This window comes from Mastigoproctus giganteus, chromosome 12 (assembly GCF_048544385.1).
Source record: "Mastigoproctus giganteus isolate SK-2022 chromosome 12, ASM4854438v1, whole genome shotgun sequence".
NCBI classification, from domain to species: domain Eukaryota; kingdom Metazoa; phylum Arthropoda; class Arachnida; order Uropygi; family Thelyphonidae; genus Mastigoproctus; species Mastigoproctus giganteus.
The window spans coordinates 71943126-71960170 of NC_143586.1; the positions used below are offsets into that span (position 1 = coordinate 71943126).

The 17045-nt window shown below is 36.9% G+C and overlaps 1 protein-coding gene across 1 annotated transcript in view; it reads right to left on the reverse strand.

The window, feature by feature from the left end:
- LOC150077184 (uncharacterized) overlaps positions 1-8935 on the reverse strand; it is a 77222-nt gene extending 68287 nt beyond the window's left edge. The window contains exon 1 of the mRNA XM_090386458.1: positions 8415-8935. Coding sequence (XP_090242584.1) covers positions 8415-8469 — 55 coding nt within the window. The 5' untranslated portion in view covers positions 8470-8935. The remainder of the gene's footprint in view (positions 1-8414) is intronic.
- Positions 8936-17045: the final 8110 nt, after the last annotated feature.

The window sequence follows — 17045 nt, forward strand, 5'->3', positions numbered from 1 at the left end:
GTATAAAAATAATTGAAATGTATGGAATTTAAAAATCAGAGGTCAGCTGACTGTAAACTATTGGTATAACGTATCTCATTAAATAGGTGACTAATTTGTTTAATTTGTTTGATTTGCCTATTTAATATAACGTGTATACTTTCTTTTACTTTTTTTTTTTTTTTGTTGCCGCGCGCCTGTTACGGAGTGCTCTTCCGACCCGGAGAGATACGATTCTAAATGTGGCCTGCACTACAAAAATCCATCCCTGCTCTCAAAATGAACTAAAAATACTTACCGGCAGACATTAATTAGAATACTGCCTCTTGGCTATTTTCATTACATTTTCACTATTAGAAACCTCAGGCTACATTTATATCTGGATATGTGTATCAGAATTTGTATGAGATACATGTCAAACTGACAAGCATATCAGCTCTGACAAACTGAAAAATAACAGCTCATACAAATTATGAACTGCCTCTCGCGTTGACACTTCCAAATATATTTTGTATACGTCGAATTTATCACACACATGAAAGTTGCGGAACTGTTTTGTATTTATGTTTTATTTTTAGTTATGCATGTATGGTTGCTAATAAAGCTGTTTATTTCTATAAACAGCCTAAAATATTTAAATAGTTAATTCTCATTTCTCCATCCCCATATTACTGAGATTTTACTGTAATTTTCTCTTTTCGCATTTCACATTTCTTTTCGTATTTTCAGTTAAAAAGACATCGTGGAGAAAAGAAAAAAATACTACAGCATTATTAATAAAATTGAGAATTAATTAGAGAAGCAACGTTTAAGACATTACTTAAAAAAACTACTTAAAAAGTAATGTTGCCACCATTTACTTTTTTTTATAAAAATAAATGTTAATACACTTAAAAACATGAAATTCCTTTCGTGCGGTGTCATTTGTCAAACTAATAAAAATAATAATTCAGATTGTGACTTTTTTTGTTTTAATCAGAGATTTGTATCTGCTCTTATAAGAAAAAATAGAATTCTCAGTGCTAAAGTTGTACAGCGCCACCTAACGGCTACTTAAAGTCCACGTTACCTAAGCGTATTTATAAATAAAAATAAAAAATGGAAATATGACTAAAATTGGGAAGATAGTAAACTTATCGGAAAATCGTAAAAGATATATATACAGAAAATGTTCAAGGTATATATAGTCATGATGAATATGCACCTAAAAACAAATGATATAGCAATTCGCGTATTGTTTGTATTTTGGATTTTACCCCTTCAGTAAAAGCATTATCTTATCTTCATTTGAATGCTTCAAAAATGAAGTGACGCAACTGGCTGGCAATGCAAAATGGGACGCGAAAAATGATAATGATACCAAACTTTGAATGTAGCGTCACAAAATAAAAAAAAAATATACAATTCCCATTGATTGACTATGCTAAGCAAGGAAGACGTTAAATGGGAGTGCAGCCGTACGCTACTCCTTGAAAGAGGGGGGGGGGGGGTTGTAAATTTTGGGAACCATTGAAACAGATGATAAACTCGAGCATAGATTTTGGGACAAAGAAAAAAAAAAAAACTGCCAACAAGATTTTGTAATATTAAATGCTTATTATGAAAGATTTGTATATACGAAATGTTAACTCAATTATAAACTAACTGTAGGTTAGGTACCTTCTTTGCCGGGTTAAGGATTAGTGTTTTATGAGTTCCATAACTTCTAAAGACATCCTGAGAAACTTTATGCAATGCTTCTTTATAGATTACGTTGACAGTGACAACGAAAACTTTTAACGATTGACTCCTTAGGTCAAACAGTTGGTTGGTTGCTTGGTGGTCGTAGGGTTTTAGGCGCATCAGCAATTTAGGCCATATTGCGCTGTATATAATATGCCTGTAAATTGCGTGCGTTCTGTGGTCCATTAGCTGTTTGCTGGACGAAAAACTCGAGTTTCCGGGAGAAAAAACCATGTTATCATCGCCTGAGACAGAGTAACCCAGCCACGTTTTGAAAAATACCAAAAAAAAAAAAAAAAAAAAAAAAAAAATTTCTCCCGTCATTGACAGATTCGAACTTAGGTCTTTTTATCCGCTGTGGAGAGAATGGACATTATTTGACCAACTCATGAGGGCTGGTCAAATAATGATCATTGCAAAACAAACATGGAAAATCGGAAACAACTGAATCCAAAAGGATAAATCATAGAGGTGGGTGGTAAACTCTTTCTCAATCACATGTAACTCTTAAAACATTTCTAGGCTCAAACTAAAATATTTGCAGTTTCGGAATTTTAAAGTACTTTGTTTACAGATTTTATTCTTGTTTTCTCGATCTCCAGGTGCGATTAACTGCCCTTCCTCCGCTGCGGATGCCAATGAGGTATTGTTCGTTGGAAGGGTGGCTTACAGGCACGTCAGGCTTTCTGACCTTGACACGAACGGACCTCAAGGTCGAAAAACACCGATTGAGCAGTGTTGGCCTAAGAATCCAACAATTATCCATTTAATAATTTTTTAGACAAACCCAATTACAATAATTTTTGTATTTGACGAGGAAGCTGAAAATAACGAACGTTTTTTTCCGGGAAAAAATAAAAATAAAACTGGGGAAGAATCTAACAATATGTACGGTAAAACCTGAATTATGTAAAATTACAAAAATGAGCAAAAATTATAATACAACAATATTCCTAGAGGACAACTCCACAAGCAAATTGAAAAAAAAAAGAGAAAAAAAAAAAGTAAGTTCAATAGAAGGTTGTAACCATGCGTTCTTCTTCCGGTTTTCTCACGTATGATAGTAGATTTATAGTAACTATTCAAGAATTATTAGATAATGGCATCCATAATGCTGGTCAGTATATACTGGAAAAGTCACAGATTGTAGAAGTTATGCCTGTAGGCTGTTGCATACGGTAATAAGCGGTAAGCCTAAGAGTAATACAGCCCTGTTTACCTTTTACCGACGGTGCCTGCCCTTAATCATCATCCGTGTCTAATGAACAAATTTAGAACGCCTGTCAGATTATTGCTTCTTTCCTTTTAGCAGCTCCGACAAGATCACAATATCAACTCTGAACAGTGTTGTTGATGGTAACACATTGGTATCACACCACTTGTCGTAAATAGCGCTTGGAGTACCACAGAAATCTATGGTTCTGATTGGGATACCCTAAATTTTATAATGCAACTGTTTTTCAGATGTTTTGTCAATAGAGAAATGAAGGTTTCCGATTTCATACTGAAGGTTCATTTGGTGACCCACCATAATAAGGTATTCATGGCATTTTGATAACGTTCCAATCACTCATGATTTTATGGCTGCGTAAAAAAAAAAAAAAAAAATAATAATAATAAAACACTGGAGCTTTTAACGAGTCAATAGGCATTGATGTTGTTGCTGCAGGCATAAAAAAAGTAGGTGGAATAAAACTGACTGCAGTTTTTTACACGTGATCTAAAAACCCGCAGCCAATTTTGGTTTTGTAGTTAAGTTCAGTGGATTCAATAACTAATTGAGTAACTGCTGCAGGAAATAGAAAATTTTTTAAACCATCACAGTATTGAATTAGCCAGCCGCACAATGAAGCTTATCCCCAAGTACTATTATATTCCCCCCATTAAAAAAAAAAACAACAAAAAACTTCATTTTATTAATCACTTAGCAAATAGCTTAACCCTGGTCAGGTTTAAAGTACTGTCCTTCCTGCATAAGGATTTTTTAAAAAGAATATTAAAATTATACAACTTATAATTATAGTACTCTCCATTAGCAAATTAAATATATGAGTAATTACTGTTAATTAACAAAAGAAAAGCACTAATGAAAAATAAGAATTAGCAGTACCTTAACGCTTGAATTTTAGTTTAGTTATTAGCAAAACCTTTCACTAGAATACTTTAGAAAACCACTTGAGGGATAATATTTCCACTGTCAGCTTACCTAGACGGAGGTCTGATATGATTTGTCTGTGATATTTGTGAAGAATGTCTTGGAGGTTAGTCAGAAAATGAAAATCGGCCTAAGAAGGAAGTAAACTGATAGGTTTACTTTGCTGTGAACTAATGCCGACTATTAAAAAAACAAAATAAACATCAGTATCATTTTGGAAAAAAATTGAGGATGCTCTCTCAAAATATATCTACATATCTGATTTAAGATAAAATTAACATCGTAATAAATAGAAAACAATTTATGAAATCGAACACAGATGTTATGCACAGAGCCGGCCCCTCCCACCCTCCAGAACCTGTGGCTGTAGGGTACAAGATAATTCAGTGGAGGATTGATGGTATATCCAACGAAGATAATTCGGTGGATAGAGAGAGCGTATCTACAATTTTCGTTAATCGATAGTGCAAAGATGGCGAGTGGTCCCAAAAATTATGAGGCAGGTCCTGATAACGTTGGTATTTCTTAATCGCTCTTACATGTCGTGGACACTTTATTTTGTTGACACCTTACTGGGCATTGACCTACTCGACAGAATTGTAAAGCTATCTCCTAGATCCCGTTTAGTCGATACTGAAACAGGTGGAGATAACTTCTAGAATGTTAGCCCTTTAAACATGTTTATCAGAGGTTATTTTATAGTAAACTTATAGAATACTGTGAAATATTAAAAATCGATGTAAAGAGAAGGCTTAAACATTCCATTCGATTCAATTATCCATGGAAAATTAGTTTTGAAGCAAGATGTAAAGAAAAAAAAAATCGGAATTAATTTGTGGAGCTATTTTAAACAGTGAGAAAACTTTTGAAATGGCGTGCAGGTACCGGTATGGGAGCAAGTCCTTTTGAACAATACTGTATGTGTGCAGTTCCTATTTCCCTCGCAGCCACAAGACAAGTTAGTTGCTATCAGAAAGGCCGCAGTACGAATTCAACTATGGTACGAAGGTCCTTCGTCGTCATTCGCTAATTACCAAGGTCATTGGTTTTCTGGCAGTGATCTCGGAAAGCAAACATGCATATATTAACCACAAGTTTGAGAAGGCGCTGCTATCGGTGTGTTGTTGGGGGGGGGGGGATGGAGTCTGGAGAGATTTATTGATAGTCCGTGCTAATCAAAAAATATCGGAAAAGCAGAATTAACATCAGTCCCGTATATCAAATATCGCAGTGATGTTAGAATTACTCGTATAAACTGCTATGAGATTGTTAGTTGGGTGCTGGGTGAATATGTGATCGTGTTTGAGAATGTTTGGGAGAAAGGTGCCGAAAAAGGAAGATCAACTCAACTCACTTTGTGGGTACTTGAGTTAAGGAAGAAAGAATCTGCGAGCGTTTCCCCCTGCCTTTTTTTGGTTTGATATCCTGATCTGGAATGTCTCGGATATTGGAAAGAGGGTGCAAACCGATTTCTTATATTTTTGGTTGTTGGTATTTCGGGACTGAGTTGTTTAATGTTAAGTCTCTGGATCATATAAAATATTCTAATGCATTTAATTATTTACTGGATTCATTTCTAATATCAACAGCATCACGATTTTATAAGAAAGCTGGAATTTCACTTTGTTTTAATCTAAAAGAGAAAAAGAAGCATAACAAATTATTGGTGCTCGTAGGGAAAGTTGAATTATGCTTCTTTTAGTAAAAATACTGGTACAGGTTGTTTAAAGCAAAGCGTTATTGTGCACACCAAAGAAACTATTCAAAACACCTAGAACAACCCACAAAGAGCACCAATGACTTTTATTTGAAGCAAGTGTAAAGCACCCATTGTTACGGGTTTATTTTGTTACTTTTTTATGGTTGGGTTGTTTCCGTATAAGGATTCAGTTGTGGCAGCTCTTTAGTGAAAATGACAAAAGAGGATGATTCTAAGTAAAATAAAAATTCGGTAATCGCCTCATCGATCACAAACGTAAATTTAATGCCGCCCCCTAAACAACTACACTTTTATCTTTGGAAATTTTAGAAAAAATTGTTCAGGAAGAAATTTTTTTTTTTTTTTTTTTTTTTTCCGGTGGAATGTTGTTTCGGTTACTGAATGAAAGGTTTGATCACCCATGTCGTTACTACTCTCTGCCTTAAATTAACGTGGTAGTCTTAGTGAAGTCAGAAGTTGTCAACAGCCTGGATTAGAATTTGGGCAAGTCTAATTTTTTTGTTAACATCGATAGTCAAAACTTATCTTTTAAATAATAATGAGCAAAAATAAGCAATAGGAATAACCCGTGACAGTTTTATTTCTTATAATTAAAATATGCCTTGTACAAAAAAATTTGGGTGGACCTGTTTTCAGATAGTAAACAGCCTTGAAGTTAATGTCCTCCTAGTACTGAACAACTCCAAAGAAGAGAAGTACAGCACACTTGAAACCAATAAAAAGGAATTCCCAAGTGAACCTGTAATACCGCCCCTAAAAGGTTGCTGATTCCTATATCAACATTACCAAATACAAGAGAAATCCCTCCGAGAGAAAGATTATTTTAAATAATTGAAAAACAGATGTACATAATAAGTTAGGGAAAATATAACTGGAATATTTATTCGACACACGTATCACTGATAGAAATACTCAATATGTTGGTTAATAATCCTAATATTATAAGGATATTGTCTAAAATCTGATCATGATATTTTTTCGACTTGTGTTCTTTCTTTATAAATACCAATCACAATACTATCACTAATAAATAAGTGAAAGACATTAGAATACGAGAAATAAGAATATTTCATTTGTTCTTTGATCATAATTGGATTGACGATAGACCTGTTTGCAAAACACGCCAGTGTTGAAAGATAAATTATAAAAACACTTCACTTGAACAGATGATGGTATTTTCATGCCTGCTTGTTATACCGGTCTGTTTGGCCTTCAGTACGTAGAACGCAATTTCGCGTTAACCATGGAGAGATTTGTGTTCCTATTGTAAGAATGCCAAAATTTATTATTAATATGATTTTTTTATTTGTTTCGGGTATAGAAAACAATGCTACTAATGCAACAAATTATTTCGTGGCTCTTAATATATTTCTACTATCATATAATAAACAGATAATGCATTGTGCTCTTTGATTTACATACTGCTATTGTAGAGCACTGGTATAATGATTCTTACCAGAGTATCCTGCAACAGGATAGGGCGCACGCTGTCTTGTATAAGTAACAAAATCTCCACTTGAATCCATCAAAAAAGTCTTACTACCAATATTCCCAACCACACGGTACTTTCAGTTATTTAAGGAAGCTACAAATAGACACGAATTTCTTTCCACCGCAGTCCCTATCATTTCCAAAGCAAAGATGATATTTATGTTTCTTTTAATTTGTTTCCTAAAATTAGATAGTTACATAAATCCTGATAAGTCCTTTGGCATTATTCGCGATGACAAACGTGACTTTAAAGCTAATGACCATCAAAGACAGCCGAACAGCTATTACCTTGAGTTGTACATGGAACTTGATGCGCATTAGTCTTCCCTGAAACTTCGCGATATAAAAGGGAGTTAAAAATAAATATATAAAGTATTGGCAGCATCAGTTAGGTGCTGGATCAAAAGTCCTCTTGAGTGTGAAGGTTATTGTGAAGGCAGAAATTCAAGGAAACTGTTTTTTCTTCTGTCGTCAAAGGCCAAAATATAATTCCACCCAATTGGGAAACGTTTTTGTAATTTAATTTTCTAAGGTTAAAGAAAGAAGAATATTGGTTATCGCTACGTAGTTCAATAAACTCTAAATGGCCTGCATCTTGAGTTAACTGTTGTGTGAAAAGCATTTGTCATTTTTAAAATCCCTCCCTTAAACGCGATTAATTAGTAAAAAAGTAAATTCAATGAATTATAAGCAGCACATATCTTAGGTTGAGATGATATGTGCTGTATGAGAGTTGCACTATAAATGCAATTTAACATAATATCGCTTTCACTCCACCCTTTGGACATTGAAATTCATTAATTAGTGAGGCTCACAGAAAGAAAAGTTTAAAATTCAATATTTATAGTTGTTTTATATCCCGGTTGTCGCATTAAACTACGTACTAAATATCCATAAGTATATTTAAAACTTCTTTCTCACGAGGTGAGATAAAACCTGTATAAATGCAGGCATTTGTTTTTTTATTAAACCATTACTTGAAAACGATTTCCTAAGTACTGATGAACGAACATTAATTTCTTCCATCAGCTTATTACGATTGCAAGATGGTGTGGCGAGCAGCCTTACTCGATTCAAATACATAGAATTATATAATAAAAACATTTATTAGATATATTAAAATGTGTAATCAGAATTATTTTAAGAAATTACTTATTAGTTCATTTCTTTTGAATACTTAAAGTATAGTTTCTAAAAACCATAAAGTTTCACACTAAGAAATTTCATATAAATAAAAGCATAATTTTCTATGTTTGAACTTTATTTGCAAAATTTGATCAACTTTCTGCTTTTGCATATTACGCAACATGTGTTTTCAATGATGACAAGTTTATTAAAATTACTTACCTAACAAAAAACACCAAACCGTTAGAAAAGTCAACTTCTGCCTGGTTGATTCCATTGCTGTGCGTTTATCACTGTCATATGGCAGATAATTTATGGAGAACAGGTTTACCAGCTGATTGATCTTCAAGTTGGAAAATTGGCTTTTGCTCTTGTCAGGTCTTCCAGTGGCACATTGTGCACAGCTGATGATCACTTGCAGCCACTCAGTAGCCTTTAACACAAATACGCACGTTTAAAACTCATCTGAAATATAACTATATTACCGCCCGGGCTTACTTCGCGCGGTATATATACATGCTAAAGGTCCATCTGTTTATTTGAGACACCATTATCCCACATCGTGCACCACACGCGCAGACCAGAAGGGTCTATAGCCGTCTAACTCAAAAGATGGAGCACCATCGTAAGTAGGTGACCGAGTAGAGCAACTCGATGCCAGCGACCTCTTGTGTTACAAGGTGGTAAACAATTCCTTATGCGTCTGGTGCATTGGTTCTTAGGCAGCTGGACAGAAGTAGAGAAGATTGCCACTACGGAATTCAGAAAGAGAGAGAGAGAGAGAGAGCAGCGCCGTATAACGGGACTTTTTGAAAAACCACGTGATTCGTGCGTACCAGCTGGCAGGTAGTTACTTTAAGACGACCTATAGGTATCAAGGGACCAGTGCCTCGGGCTCCGAATAACGGGTTTTTCGTCACGAGCACATAGCTTACACAATTTTTCAACAACATAAAAAAGCTGTCCAAGCGGAACAGGTTCATGTATGTGCGCGCGCGCGCGTATGAGGAGAGTGGGGGGGGGGGTAGAGAATCGACAGCTCGTGCACTCAAGGAGAATGCGGAATAAGAAAGAATAGAAAACTTTGAGCAGTTTGCTGTCAAGGCCTACCAGTCTGAGAAAGTGGGGGATGGAGGGAGAGCTACATTAAGAGGTCATGTAAGTGATACCGGAAAACTGTGGCTACTTTTTTTCAGGTGCGGTGGCACTGATCTGTCAAGGTGCTCCATTAAAATTAGTGATTTGAACAAATTTTGAACTCAGTCAGGAGTGAAACTTTGGGTAAAGAAAGAGTGGACTGTCAATTCAAAATCGAATTGAAGATGATTCAAAAAAACTTCAAAAGAAAATAAAAAAAGAACAAGAAAAGCGAAGAGATTTTAATTGGGTAATCATTGTGATTGCATCAAACATGCGATGCACAGAGACCAACAGACCATATGGTCCGTATTAATCAACTCTGTAATAGCTACACTACTCGACACAGTAAAACTTTTGATTCTTGCAGTGGAAGACTACAAGCTGGGCTCGAATATACGCAGTACACCAACCCTATAAGTAAAGTAGATGTTGAAATAAATGGAAAAATCACGTATACCCGAAAACAACTGATCTTCTGCTTTGAACTAACATTAAAATATTAGGAGACCATTAATCTTCTGGGTCTTTGACAAGCTCTCTCCAAATTCGCTTTGTTGCCCATTTCAAGAAGACATTTAAGATTCTCTTTTATGCTTTTAAATCTTCAAAATGATTCTGTCTTTAATGATTTCTAAATTGCAAAAGAACTTCTCGATAAACTCGAACTGCTGGACTGATTGATTCCATTGCTGTGCGTTTATCACTGTATAATCGGTTACTTATTTAAGGGTACTACTGAGAATTTAAATTTTGGAAATTTAGTACCGCTATTAATATTAAAGAATCCAAGGAAAGAATAAATGTAGGAGAGACTGGGATAAGTTGCAACACGGGTCAGTTGATAACACGTCGAATTTCCCGCCTGCCTTAGTTTCTATAGCGGCCAACAGATGGAGCAATATATTAGCATATTGTGAACTGTTTTTGGTTTTTGCAAAAAGGTTTTGCTTTCAGTTAAGAGATGTGTGTGCGCTGCAGGTTGTGACGTGTTTTTTTCAAAAATAAAGTAAAATTGAATTTTTGATTTATTTTTTAACTTTTTTCGATTATTGTACTTCAGATACAGATGTATTATATTACCATTACATTAAAACGTATTGAATTTATTACGCTTTTAATACTTATCAATTGAAATTAATTTTATTTTGAGGTACTAAGATGACAAAGTACTTGTATTTTGTCAGTAGTGACGTCTATCATAAAAACTAATCAGTGATTTTCTTTTATTTCTACTACTTTTGGTTGTAGTTGATGGAAAGGGCATTGTTATTTAATCGATGATCCTGCTGCAAAGTATTCAAATCAGCCTTATTAATAACGGTTAGAAATTCTAAATAAAAGTTTCAATATACTGTATATTATTTTAATTTAAAAATAAAAGAGATAATTAAGCCTTCCGAGAAAAAAAAAATACAAAACAAAATATTTTAAAAAGAGAAAATTCTAGTAAAAAGAGAATTCCGATAATTAAAAAATATATATACATTAAAAATTAAAGTGGTAAAATTTACTAATGAGACAAACATGATTATATCCCCAAGACCTCTACAGAAAAATAAAATTGATTGTCACGAAACAAATGCAGCAATTAATGCTACAATTAAAGTAGTAAAAATTTTAAAAAAATGAAGAGGGAGTATGGTAATCCAATGAGTATAGTAGATGGCGGACCACAGTGATGGAGTTCATCACAAGAAATTCGCGATTGGAAAGCGCCCTATGAGGAGAGACGTTATCATGATCCGAGCATCAATTCCCTATTGCCCATTTTTCCAGCCGTTTCCTCCTAACAGCATCGTGAAATTACTGCAGAACTGTTTTATATCATTCCTAGTTCACTGTTTGGATATTTAGGACAAATTCACAATGAACAATGCCCTGTCGGTCAAAAAATGTGATAAGCACGATCTTCACATTTGATCGAAATTGTCTTACTTTTTTGGGGGCCTTGGAGAAGACGAATTATTCTATTGAGAGGAGTGGACCTTTGTTTCCAAAACATAGATATACCCCCAAGGTTAATCACCAGTAATGATGGAAGAAACAAAGGGTGGGTCAGCAGTTGTTGTCGGTGTAGAATTTTAGGCGCATCAGGGACTTAGACCATATTGCCCCGTATATACGAAGTATGGCAATAAAGTTCCCCGACTGGTGCTGTTGCGGTCATGTTCGATGAGTTTGAAAATAAACGGAAGTGATATGTTGTAGTTCAAACTTCCTCCAACAGATCGTGATACAGAGGTTGTCCAGTAGGCTAAGAGGTTGCAAACAACTAGTTTGGTTAGCAGTGTTAACGTTCCGAGTCACAGTTTTCCAACGGAGCAACAAAGGAATATCAGATTTTGCTTTAAACTCAGAGAATTTGCAACAGAAACGTATGAAATGTTAAAACTATTTATGATAACGAAAAGTGCAGTCGTACCAGTGAGCTTGAACAGTATAAGCGGTTCGAGCTCCTCCATAGCTAAATTTGCTATGATAGTACTAATAGGGGAACCCTTGCCATGAACCTGCTTGTACATTGTGTTTTGAAACACAATAGTGGTGCTTGAGAGACATAGCTCCACCACACTACAAATGTCCTCCACGCTTAACGGAATCCTATTGCTTAGGGCGTCATCCTTCTCCAAAGCCATGCGTGCACATTGCACCCCATAGTCAATAGGAATGCACGTGAACAAGGATATCACATCGAATGATACCAGGCCTCGCCCTCTTCTATAGCCTGATCCATTATGAATCGCACGAAGTCTCCACTATCCCTGATGGTAAAATCGGAACGTCCAACAATGGGTTTCCCTATTAGTGCTATCATAGCAAATTTAGCTGTGGAGGAGCTCGAAGCCAGGATTTTTGATGGGTCGGTTCTCCCTGCGCGCATGGAAACGATACGTCGACGATACGTTTACAATTATTCGGAGGGGGAGAGAGGATGAGGTGCTTAGTTTCCTTAATAGCTTCTCCCCGTTTATTCAGTTTACCTCGGAGGTGGAAGTAGAGGGTACCCTCCCTTTCCTTGATGTGTTGGTACATAGGGAAGGCCCTAGGCTGAAAACCAGTGTATATAGGAAACCCATGTGTCGGGGCCAATATACACATTACAATACGGCACAAACCAACCATCATAAGAATAGTGTTATTAGGGCATTGTTGGATAGGGCTGGGTCTCATTGCAGCATCCCCGAGGATAGAAAAGAAGAAATTAAATGTGTCACAGCGGATCTCAGAAAATGCGGCTATCCCCTCCCCCCAGAAGATCATAGATAAATATATCCGAGGAGCGGAGCACGGACGAAGAGAACCGTTTACACCAGTTGCCACCACATACATTCCCTACTATCTGGGCCTAACTGAGCGTATAGCTCGGGTATTGCGCGATTGCCAGACACGCACGCTGTGTGCAGCTTCCAGGGCGGAGGTTGCACACAGTTGTGTCACAGGTCAAGGACCCCATACCAAGGGAATTTACAAGTGGGGTCGTGCATGAGATCAGGTGCCCGGATTGTGGGGAATGTTATGTTGGTGAAACGAAACGTCGGTTCAAAGATCGTCTGGGGGAGCATGTGAACGCGATAAAGACCGCGTATTATGGGAAGTCTGCTGTAGCAGAACATTTTTGGAAGGAGCACAATCAAATCTAGGCGCCTCCGTAGCCAAGTGGGAAGGAGCAGCAGTGCGTAGCACACGCTTCTTGATTAGACCGGGGTTCGAGCCCGTCACCACCAAATATGGAGGATGCGGAAAGGTCAGGGAAGGACCACCGCATATTCCTGGAGCAATATGCCCTTAGTTGCTAATGCTCCTAAAAACCAAATAACAACAACAACAACAACAATCATCAAATCTCCACAGATGAAGCTGTTATCGTCGACCGGGCACAGATTTTGAGACCGCAAATGGCTCGAGAGCTTGCGGATTTGTTCCTCTGAGAGCAATACCATTAATAGAGACAGGGGAATCCGCATTCATCCCCTCTTCGAGGCGGTGGTTCTTGGACGCGATGAGCGGTTCCGCCTGGTACGCTCCCGAGCCATTTCCGGTTCCAGTGCACATGAGAAGAATACTGCCCATGCTCCTGTAGAACCACGTGCTGACAACCGTGAGCCTGCTGATATTTAAGGATGTGCCGTGCGATGAACCTCACTGTTGAAAAAGGATGCCTCTGAAAGCTACGGCGTTTTAATCATCCTGTGTTTTATCTACATTGTTTTATTGTAAATAATTCTTTGCAGTTTAAAATTTCATATTTTATTGTACAGACAGTCACCTTTTTATCAGTTTTATCTGGTGGAATTTTATCATTCTATTTATTTCATTTATCTACATCATTATTTTAATATAACATAACACTATTTATAATTTTAATAACGGTTGGTGTACGATTGTGCAGTTATTATGAATATTCCCAACCCCAGAGGTCGAGAATAAAATTAAAAAGAAAGATATAAAAGAAAATGTATAAAAAGAAGATAAGAAAATATACTAATTATGTACTTCACACACATCCAGTTAACAAGATACAAAGTCAGTCGAAAACTCTTCCCCTGTAATTTGAATTTGTGATTTGTATTCTTCATAACAGTGAAAATTTTGCCTTCATTCATAACTAGGCACCTCCAAGGTGCCTAGTTATCAAGAGTTCTGCATCTCATATAATCGAAACCTTCCCTATACGATCACCCTTTTGAAGATCTCACCATGAGGAATACTCGTATTTAGACCCTTTCAAAAAGCTCAAGGTATTTTTTTTTATGAGGTCTTCATAGTTTTTCACAGTATTTCAAATGCAGTCTTGCATTTCCCTTTAAACAGTGGAATGCCCTATGACCGCCCTATCTCTACAGGCTATTGTTCGATAAATCATTTATAGTACACACCATGAGCTTTCCTGGCCGCTTGTCTACAGAAAGAAAGGGCGGATAATTCATTATTCACACATTCTTTCCATAATTATTGTTTTACTATTGTTCACCAAAGGGAGAAACTTATAAAGTGTAAAATGGCAAACAAATATGAGGAATATTTTTGCAATGCGTAAGGCGAGTTCACTCATCCCATGACCCAGTGACAACTGTTAATATTATTGATGCACCAGCCACAAAAAAAAAAAAAAAAAAAAAAAAAAATATATATATATATATATATATATATTTTATTTATGTATTAAATTTTTGTATGTCTATATCTAGGCAACTTAGCTACAACAAGCTGCTCACAAGTGAACTTGATGCAATCTAGTTTTCGGTTATTCCCAAAGATTTTATTTTTGTGCTTCCTATTTCTCGTCTTCCTTACAGGAGAGAACAGACTTCCTCGTTCACTTTACTCAATCCCTTCGAAAGGGATTGAGTAAGGTGTAGATGAATCTCAATCAGATCTCCCCTCAATTAGACTACGCCTTCTAAGCCGTTCTTCATATGTGCATAGATTTGTCCTCATCAATAATCTGGTCGCCCTTCTTTCAACCCTCTCTGGAAGATGCAGTCTCCAGATATGAATAGAATATTACGAATGCGGTCTAACTATTGTCTTAATAGTTAGACGGATAGGGATAATGACGTCCTTTACCCTACTAGTAAAGGTCCTGTAAACAATGGCTATTATACCCAGAGTTTTCAAGCCACCTGTTTACACTGAATCTGAAATTTCATATCATATTGAATCGTAACATGTGTCTTTCACTTTCAGCTTCTCTCCCCATTTCACTTCACATTTGACTCCAATTTTTTTTCCTTAAATTAATAAACCTTACATTTAGAAGCATTAAAATTTAGTTGCCATTGAAATCAGAGTTTAGTATGCAACCGATTCGTCTTTTTGAAGCATCATAGACTGTCTCAAATGTTAACCACCCTTCGCACCTTCAAATCATTAGCAGACTTTGACAGTTTCTTCTGGATACTCTCGTCAATATCAATTATAAAAATAAGAAACAGGGGGAAATCTAACACCGAACCCAGAAGGATACTCACTTGTTACACCTGTCCACCCTGAAATCTGACCACTTATGACAACATTCCATGTCCCAGTCTGTGATCAAGTGTATATTTTACAAGTAACTCCTACTTCCTCCAGTTTCAATAACAGCCTTTCATGGGGGATGGTACGAAAAGCTTTAGTAAAACTTTTGAACCAGATGGCATGATACAAGATGCAAGATACATCATGCATCTTGTCAATGACTGGAAGCTACAGAAAGAAGTTACAATTATTAAAGGTAAAGGCATGGGATTTAATTTCAGGAAAGGAAACTTACACTGTAAGATATCATCTGGGTAATAGCAGAGAGAAGGTGAAGAATACATCCAACTGTGTAATTGCTACAACATAGTAATTAACTAGATTGGTCAGGCAAAACCTTCCCTTACAAAACCTATCCCGAACTTTAAATAATTTTTATAATTGAACAAGCTGTTCGTAACATACGAGTATTTAAGGATTTTTTAGTACTGCGCACAGTATACTGAATGTATAGTATGCACTGAGCTAAAAATAAAAGCGTTTGAAATATTAAAAAAAGTTAAGTGATTCAAAACACAAAGAGAGCATACCTTGAAATTTTGGTGTCGATGTGACATTTCCCATCGAGCAACGCCTAACCAAATATATTAACTCTATCTCTCGAGCAGAAAAGTTGGTATTATCATCGTCTTGCGCACACTGGAGTGCAGAATTGAGGTTGAATCCCGATAATGACGCGTGCAATTTTTATAGGGCTTTTTCACAACGTGGCTATGTTAGTCAGTCTTAGGCTAGGACAGCATGGTTTTTCTCCTGGAATCTAGGGTTTTTCGACCAGCAAACAGGCATATTGACCACAAAACGCATGCAATTTACAGACATAATATATACAGTGCAATATAGCCTAAGTCGCTAATGCACCTCACCGCCCCCATAACAGATCACTCTGTAAAAAAATATTATGAGAAATTTTAAGAAAATAATTGCCAATTTTAATGAAACCTGAAGTGGCTCAACAAGTCTTTTTAAAGAATGATTTGTCGAGCCACCTAAAAATCTAAAATTTTATGAAAGTGACAGTCGAGTGCAGATGGATCATACGGGTGATATGCTGGCATATGCCAAGCTACAGCATATCACCCGCGTGGATTAGGGAATTAAGGGAGGAACCCTCCACATCCTTTATGACAACGTCTTTGTCCTGATCCTGGCATACATAGCTGGAGCTTGGGGAGGGCGGGAGGGTTGAAAACTATCATGGTCGTCGGATCCTTCTGTCTGCACAGAGGCCTGCTCTTCTTGATATAACTAGGGCCTGTAAAACAGTAGCGTTATGCGTATTAGCCAGCAAGTTGCCGTCTGGGTGATCTGCAGGTAGCTCAGTCCCACCTAAGGTACTGCTTGAAAAGAGGGATTCCCAGACTGACCTTCGGCGTCTGGTCGTGTCCAGTTGGGCAGATGGAAGATGCCTTTAACATGACACTCGAGCGGAGGAGAATCAATGATGAATTGGAGGCCATGTGGCAAAATCAATGGACCAGTTCTGAGATATGCCTTTATTCCCTCCGTTCATAGCGTGAACTGGTGAAGGCCTTGGCTCCGGTTTGGACTAGCTGTCTGTTCTCTCTTGACTGGACACTTGAGGTCGAGGCTGCAGCAGTTGGGCCTCGCGTCTTCGGAATTGTGCTCTTGTGGAGACCGGCCTCCACATCGTGCTGACTTGCCCGTTGTATACAGACCTCCGAGCGAGGC